Source organism: Schistosoma haematobium, chromosome ZW (genome assembly GCF_000699445.3).
Source record: "Schistosoma haematobium chromosome ZW, whole genome shotgun sequence".
NCBI classification, from domain to species: Eukaryota; Metazoa; Platyhelminthes; class Trematoda; order Strigeidida; family Schistosomatidae; genus Schistosoma; species Schistosoma haematobium.
Genome location: NC_067195.1, coordinates 63,985,060 through 63,993,875, shown reverse-complemented (window position 1 = coordinate 63,993,875; position 8,816 = coordinate 63,985,060). Strand labels below are relative to the sequence as shown.

The following is an 8,816-nucleotide window of genomic DNA, read 5'->3' as shown; positions in this document are numbered from 1 at the left end:
TTCTTATTCAACCCTCCACCACATAAACACTGACTACTCACATCCACCAACCACATAGAAACTCAATATCACACTTACCACCACTCCCCACATTCCCTCTGACCGTGCCTCTTCTCCCACGCCGTCTACCCACCATCATCTACAATAGAAACAACAACAACGGAAACAATATTATTCGTAATCATAATCATAGCCACACCAACAACATGTACAACGCACTAGCTTCCCTCATACACCACCACCACCACCACCACCACCACCACCACTACCACCACCACTACCATCAACGGAAATACAACAGAAACACACAACTATTCCCATATAAATTGAATACTGAAAGCTTCACTAAAACCAAACTCACCGGGACAACCGCACCCACAGGCTCCACTGTTCCACCTGAAATTAAAAACACACAAGTTAATACTCTACAAATATTCAACAAAACACAATATTATACTTTCACCAAAACCACAGTGGTTCACCTCATCCAATAAAGCAGTGCTCCACGTCGCCACACACATTCACTTCAACTACCACTGACACGATGAGCGTGATTGCACTCAATGTCCTGTTTGATGGCATGGTAATCGTTAGTTTTATTTTATAAACCTGAACATGTTCCACCATCAAGTTTTTCTGTATTGATATATTTGTTTTTCTTGTTGTTTTTTTGATTTACGCAATTTTTTTCTGGTCAAATGCGTGAAGGTATTTTTATTGAGGAAATAGGATGTGCATTTATTAGCATCACTTTAAACTGAAAATTTAGTTATAAACCTATGTTTTGTATGTATGTCTCCCAAAGCAGTTTATTTGAATTTAAGTCGTCAAAAGATGATCGTGTTTTCGAACAACTTTTTCATTTCAATCTAGAATGAAGGCTGTTGTTTAGAAAATACAAATCCATTTTGTTTGACCAAAGATATATTTATGAGAAATGAAAGTCATTCATCTTTTTTATCAAATATTGTCGCTTGGTATCGCTGTCTGCTTCTAGGTTATTATGAAATGGCAGTTTTAATTTATTTCATAGGTGTTAAATTATCTTTTATCTCAAGAAGTTAAATTCATTCCTGTAGTTCATCTGTCGTACGATCGTCGGATAATGAGATCCTACTACCATTAACTCAGTTTTTTATTTCCATCACTGTTCAATAAATGATTTGTGTATACTAAAACATCTTCATTACAACTCTACCTAGTTGAGTAATTTAATAATATTAGACATTATTGACGTACTTGGCTACAAAGATATTGAGTAAATTCTTATAAACTCCCCTATAGTATAGATAGGTGTTAGATGTAGACTTTGAAATGAAGCAATCATTTCCCTTAATTGAGAATTAAGTATAATATAATTTTCGAGTCTTAATACTTTCAAATAAATTGAGCGTTAGATAGATTTTTCATATTAAATAAGCAATATACTGTGATAAACTAATCAGTGGTGAAACTGGATTTCTGACATTTTGCAGCATAATGCAAGTGGCTTTTAGAAATAATAAACAACCACTTTATGTAATTAACTATTCAATTACTTGTAGGAAAAATATAAGGAACACAAAAAACTTACTTTCAATACTTGACGTTTGAAGTAATCCTGATTGATCTAACCGAAGTGGTGAAATGGATGCTGAAAAAAAAACAAGAACTCTAATTCAGTAGTATAGATGAATGTATCTAAATACATGACAGATAAGTTGTTTGGCGTTTTGATGATTCGATAAAACGGGAAATTAGTTGGACAATGAATAAAATGCATTAAAACAAGCTACGAAAACTTGAAAAACAGACTTACAACAATTCAACAAATTTTGCTTCCCACGTCTTCGTCGACCTCGGAGTTTACGAACAGCCACCTAAGCATCACATTGAGAAAAAAAGTTTTTAAAAGGAAATGGGAAACATTTAAATCAGGCTTGAAAACATACTCTAGTTACTCCATATAGTTTACCTACAGGCCAACTATTGTACATTCAGTCAGCTACAACGTAAGACCAGGCACATATGTTCATCCGTCCAAGTTGCCACACCTACTTAGCACAAGATGAACACCAAATTCATAGAAGTAGTTGCTTCAATGGTAATAAAAAAATTGTGGGGAAAGAACTAATTCGTAGAATGGAAGGTACGAAGTAACTCCGCCCGGAGTCCCTCTGGGGGCTACTGCCGGTCCCAAGCCCGGATAAAGGAGGAGGGTTGGGCATGGGGTTAGCGTCCCCATCCCGTAGAAAACTAACTCGCTAAAAAACGCTAACCAGAAAAAATTATTCAAACCTTTTAAACTCTGCCCTGGGAGTTAGAAGGTCTTCATTTAGAAGAATTATGACGCCTCATGATGAAAGCCGAATTCCTTCGGAAGTTACGAGGCCGATGCCCCTTCTGACAACCAGAGCAACCATTTATTTAGGTACATGGAATGTTCGTACAATGTGGGACACCGGGAGAGCCTTCCAAATTGCTGCAGAAATGAGAAGATACAACCTAGAGGTACTTGGGATCAGTGAAACACATTGGACACAAGTTGGACAACAACGACTAACTACAGGAGAGCTCCTGTTATACTCCGGCCATGAAGAAGAAAATGCACCACATACACAAGGAGTTGCATTAATGCTGTCCAAACAAGCACAAAATGCACTTATAGGATGGGAATCTCATGGACCAAGGATCATCAAAGCCTCGTTCAAAACAAAGAAAGAGGGTATTTCAATGAACATCAGCCAATGCTATGCGCCTACCAACGACTACAATGAAGACGCTAAAGATCAATTCTACAATAGGATGCAGTCAATCGTCGAGAAGTGCCCAACAAAGGACCTGACCATTCTGGTGGGAGACTTCAATGCCAAGTTTGGAATGGACAACACTGGATATGAAGACATCATGGGACGACACGGACTGGGAGAAAGAAACGAAAACGGTGAGAGATTTGCAAATCTATGTGCCTTCAATAAGCTGGTCATTGGCGGCACCATATTCCCACATAAACGCATACACAAAACCACATGGACTTCACCGGATCACTCTACACAAAACCAAATCGACCATATTTGCATCAACAAAACGTTCAGGAGGACTATAGAGGACGTGAGAACCAAGAGAGGAGCTGATATAGCATCACATCATCAATTGATTTACCATCATTTCCTAATACCCTGTGTCTAACCTCACTATTACTTATCCGTTGGTCCCAGTAGATGCGAGCAATATTTCTAAGGCATCTGTGGTCAGATACTAGTAGCTTACGAATATCTTCAACTCTTAATGACCACGTTTCGCAACCTTAAAGTAAAACAGAACGAACTGCTGTGCAGTATACCCCTCCTTTAATTGATAGATGGATATTTCACCTTCACCATAGGTGATGTAAGTTGGTAAAAGCCAAACGAGCTTTCTGGATCCGTGGAGAGATTTCGTTAAACGCCAACCCATTAAGGTTGATCAGACTTCCAAGATAAATGAAGTTGCAGACACATCCGACAACTTCATTCCTTACCCTTGGTTCAGGTGTTGACGCAGGCCAGTCCTAAAGCAACAATTTGCATTTAGAGGGAGAGAAACGCATCCTGGTATTGTTTCTCAGTGTTACCAAAAGACTCTGCATTTTATCAGCGCCTTCACCAAACAGGACTATGTCATCTGAGCATTCTAAGTTAATAGGTGGACCTCCTGGTAGACCAATGCCCAAAAATTCAGATGACGAGAACGTTATTTCCAACCGTAGGTCTATGGTGGAACTGAACAAAAATGGAGATAATAGACAGCCTTTCCGGACACTACATGCGGTTACAAAGTCAGATGATAGTTCGCCATAAGCTCTGACTCGACTGGCAGTGTTCGAGTAAAGAGCCTTCACAAGGTTTATGTACTTCTGAGGTACGCCTTTTAATGACAGACACTGCCACAGAACCTCTCGGTCTACAGAGTCAAATGCTGCTTTTAAGTCAAGAAAAACTATAATTGTCGGACGCCGATAAGTATGCCTGTGTTCTGAGATCTGACGAATGGAGAATATGTGGTCGATGCAGCCACAACCAGGTTCAAAGTCAGATGACCGTTGCCACTACCTTGACATGGTGGTCGGGCTTGCCTATCGTGATGAACCAATCGGGCTATACTGGATGGAACTATCGTTTTTCAAGGTCCTGCCATGTCAGATAGGTAGATTGGGAAACGGTAAAACTATGACCAGCAAACCCAAGGTCCGAGGGCGAAGTCGTATTGCTGACCGTACATAGATGTGACGGCAGTAAGGTATTTCCCTCACACAACCAGTATAACAGCGATGCTGCCTTCCCATAAAAGAAGGGTGGAGTTAGAAAAGGTCGACCCTAAAAATGCACACTTCACCTTATTACACAGATTTCCGCCTCCAACGGTTAGGCATCAACAGTTACGGAGTTAACACAAAAATGTATGTAACCGGCCTCGAGAGTTTGTACCATGGTCACTGCGGTCAAGCTCTCAGGTCACTAAGACCAACTCTAATCCGACTTCCTTTTCAAGTACCTCTAGACTATTGTACATTCAAAAATGATGTATCAAACTCATCTTTAGGGGCTAGTAAATTCCACTTAATTAGGATCTGATAAAATTTGCATTCCCTATAAACGTGGGTTGATAAATGACAACGGAGACGGGATGATATAAATTTATTTTGTTTCAGGAAATAACAGGTCAAGAGAAGTCTAAACAAAGATTAAATATAGTACACGATTTCTGCACAAAGTCACAAGCCTAGAAATAAATGAAGTTTATGTGGTGAAAGGTTGTTATTTGACGTCTATAAAGTTACATCGTAGTAAAAATTCGTTCCATAGGCAATTCAAACATTAATTTTGAACATGGATAACCTTAATAATCACCTAATTCTATGCTAAATAATGTGGCGTGACGAAACCAAAAGCTGGTAAAGTAAGCAACTCGAAGGTCAGCAAACCAAAATAATACCTTACCCTAACCCTATCAAAATAGATAACCAACACCCATAGTTTATGAGCTGAAATGTGAAGCTTCACATAGAGATGTCTCGAGCAGATAAATTGCTATTGTCGTATGCTAATAAATTTTGACAAAATGTATCATGGTAAGAACAAATAAAAGCAGAAATTGTGGTTTTCGGCCTACTCAAAAACAATTACAACACAAAAGGATATCGTATTTTTGAAGGCACGCAATAAAATGAAGACGTTAGTTAGGAATACTTAATTAAATACATTAAAATAGCAGACAAAAATCCTCGGGTAGCTGCATGCCACTATACACTTACAGGATGAGCATCAGGTGATAAAAAAGATTCTGGAAGAAAAAATGGAAAGTCATAAAATATCTAAGATTTTATACAATAAGCAAAAAGCATTATTATTACTTTATTGTTTAAGCACATAAACATAGGTACAAGGAGGCACCAAATAGATATGCGCCACATAAATCATTCGATTTGTGTGGGGGCCGGGATACTACCCGGGTGCCCAAACCAAAGAATATGGTTTTCTTAGGGTACCACTCCCCGAGCCTTTGACTTAACGGTCCAGTCCACGAGGCAGTGGAGCAACGTAAGGAGATACAATTCCATGGCAGCCGGTGACCAATAATTTGTCCGTACGCCACTTGTTACCTCAGGATCCTGGAGCCCATGTGCACTATTGGTTTGGAATCAAAGTTTGCCAACTTCCCTGGGTAGATCTGCCGTATCCACCGACCCGGTCAAAGCCCCCAAATGCCCTGGTAAGGCCGAGAGTGGGGAGAGTCCGCTCTCCCTCTCGAAATGCTCTCACATGGCCACGCGTATATAGCCTCTGCCAGGGAAGTCCTACTCACTGCCTTCTCGTGACGGGGATGTTGTTTACGAAAATGAGAGGACGAAAAGCGAATGCCCGGCGCTTTAACCGGATTCCAAACCAATGGTACATATGGGCTCCAGTATCCTGCGGGAACAAATGGCGTATGAACCAATCGTTGGTCACCGGCTTCCATGGGAATGCATCTCCTTACGATGCTCCACTGTCTTGTGGATCAGACCTTCAGGTCGAAGGCTCGGGGAGTGGACCCCTAAGAAAACGACCTGCTTCGGTTTGGGCACCCGGGCAGTATCACAGCCCTCAGACATATCGAATGAGATTTGTGTGGCGCATATGTATTTGGTGCCTCTTTGTACCAATACCTATATGTTGAAATAAATAAATCTCAATTTCGTAAACGACACCCACGCCGCGAGAAGACAGTGAGTAGGACTTCCTTCACAGTGGTTGTATGCACGTAGCCGTGTGAGAGCATTCCGAGATGGAGAGCTGACTCTCCCCACTCTCGACCATACCAGGGCACTTGAGGGCATCAGCGATCAATCATTTCATAGCTACATGCACGTTTCTTTCCATTATTTATTTGTTTTACCCCATACTGAGACTAATGATTTAACAGTCCTGCCCACAAATTTATGAAATTTTAGTGAATAACTTTGAGTTTTCATGTGTAGAGCTATCTAGGATTATATGATAGATGAAAACGTATAATGAATAACGTACCTAGTGTTATTCACTTTAATTCTTATTCAATTAACAAGCTGTGGGTTGTTCATTAAAGTCTTACCCAGGAATTTAAATTAGCGTCAATAAGATTCGACCTAACCGAGGCCCTGCTTTTGAATACGTTGTTTAAAGCATCGAATCACATTCCCACTAAATCATACAAAATTATAAAACAACGTAACTACTGCGTTTACGATAAAGATGCCAGTCGGGTCAACGAACAGTTATTGGTAAAATTAGGTTTTAAATTGAGATTCGTAGACCGTTGATCTAACCTCACCATCAAGTAAGTGCAACAAAATTTTATTATTTTTTCCCCTAAAAATAATACCGGTTGTGATGGAGCAAATATTGGATTTTGGAAAACGTGAAGTCAAAGGGAAAAACCAAGTTATAGCTTACTACGTACAAGTCAGTAAGCGGTATGAAATGTTGAACAATAGATACACTCATATGTCTTTCCTAGCTAAGAGATATTTGTGAATTGATTTTATTACCTGAACCTAGACTAGGTAACACCGTAAATCCACCATGGTTAGAATTATTCTATTATCAGATGTAACAATTCAAATAACAAACGGGACCGCGAGATGATAGCAACCGATGGTTAGAGACCCTGAATGACATGGCTCAAAATCGTTTGCAATGGCGCAGGTGCATACACTCTTTGTGTTCTCCCGAATTCTAATCTCCTGATTCTTCCTTGTCTCTTTTTCCTCTTCCCAAATTTATTTCACTGGATTATACTCTTTAAATAACATCTCCAAATCCTAATCTTCCCGACTACTGCTTATACTCTTACTACCTCTACCACTACGGGATTTGAATCGACAACTGGATCTTTGTGCTAATGTGGTATGGCAACTCGAACTGATGTACGTACGTACGAAGTTCTACGTTGTTACTGACTGACTGACATTAAGTCGCGTATCACATTTAACCATTTGATTTCTCAACTCAGTGAATAACTGGGCACGAACGAACAAAATAACTATAAAATGTCCATATATAAAAGATACATACCCGCTAACATTGGTCGGTCCTCATGATTAAGATGAAAACTTGGCTTGCTGGGTGGGAGGACAAGTCTAGAATTTGACGAAACACTTTTTTCGCCGTCTATAATAACTGGTGAGCATGTTTTGCTGCTTGGAACGTCTGAAGTATGTAGTGACTGAAAGCAAGAATCAATTTTCTTCCTATCAAAAACATGGGTAAAACTGATCGCTTTAACAGAATTAGCAAAGTGTTTCTTCAAACCTGATAGGCCATTGTGATACAAAAGTGTCTCACAAGATGACAGTTCATCAAAATCACTAAATCCAGATAGGGCCATGGAAGACTGAAAATATCTGTTTTTAAGAGGCAGTATTTAGGTTGGAAGCAGGCCACCTGAAAATCGATAGAGAAATGTCTGATGAACCTTCGGAAACCGAATACAAAAACGGTTTAATGCGTTAAAAATAGGAAGCTGATTGATATTGTTTTAGCGCACTATCAAGCGGAGCTGAAAAATCTGAAATGTCGCAAATGATAAGGTATGAGAAAAAAGGTGAGACTATAATTTACGGACGACCTTTGAGAGACGCCAGATTGACCTTTAGAGTGTCCACCTAATAACCAGAGTCAAATGAGGGTTACAAACCTTTGTGATGAATTAAAATTATGATTTACAGTTGATGATTAAGGGTGGAAATTAGATATAGGGTTTTCATCACGAACTGACACCAGCTATAATGCCAAAACTCTATTTATTCGAAGGAATGAGTGAAATCCGCGCCAAAATCCAAGATCTGTTATCTTATACATGGTTGGTTCGTCCATAAATTATAATTTCGCCGAAAAAAGCAGTACAGTAAAATACCATTTATACACAATGACTGAGGGCTATATTTCATAAAAATATTCGAATTATGATTCGAGAAATGACATAACAAAACCCAGATAACAGGGGTGAAAAAACGTGTTCATGTAAACACTCCGGATGGTACCATATGGCCCTGCAGGACGAGCTGTAGTGCTCAACCCAATCAGAAAGCCGGGATTGCTATAAGAGTAAATCCTCCAATGAGATGTGTATAAATTTTTTGCTTAACTAATTTCCGAATAGTTTTAGTCGTCCAACTAATCTATTGACCCTACTAAATGAACCACTTGTTCCTACCGTCTCGTAAATCCCGCCACAACCTTTCAGTTGTATTACTGAGTTATCTGAACAAGAAAAAGAAAACAATTTTCCTAACTCATCACATTTTTCTATGTTTCTCGTGCTCCTAAAAACGTTGT

General features: G+C 39.4%; 1 protein-coding gene across 1 annotated transcript; it reads right to left on the bottom strand.

Annotated features, from left to right (window-relative positions):
- Positions 1–1,526: 1,526 nt before the first annotated feature.
- Positions 1,527–7,866, bottom strand: MS3_00010460 (uncharacterized protein; the record flags this gene model as incomplete). Its single annotated transcript, XM_051218825.1, has 6 exons — positions 1,527–1,537; positions 1,574–1,633; positions 1,799–1,859; positions 5,273–5,301; positions 7,554–7,757; positions 7,791–7,866. The coding sequence occupies 6 exons, from the start codon at positions 7,864–7,866 to the stop codon at positions 1,527–1,529; spliced, it is 441 nt and encodes a 146-aa protein (XP_051072154.1).
- Between the last annotated feature and the right edge of the window lie 950 nt (positions 7,867–8,816).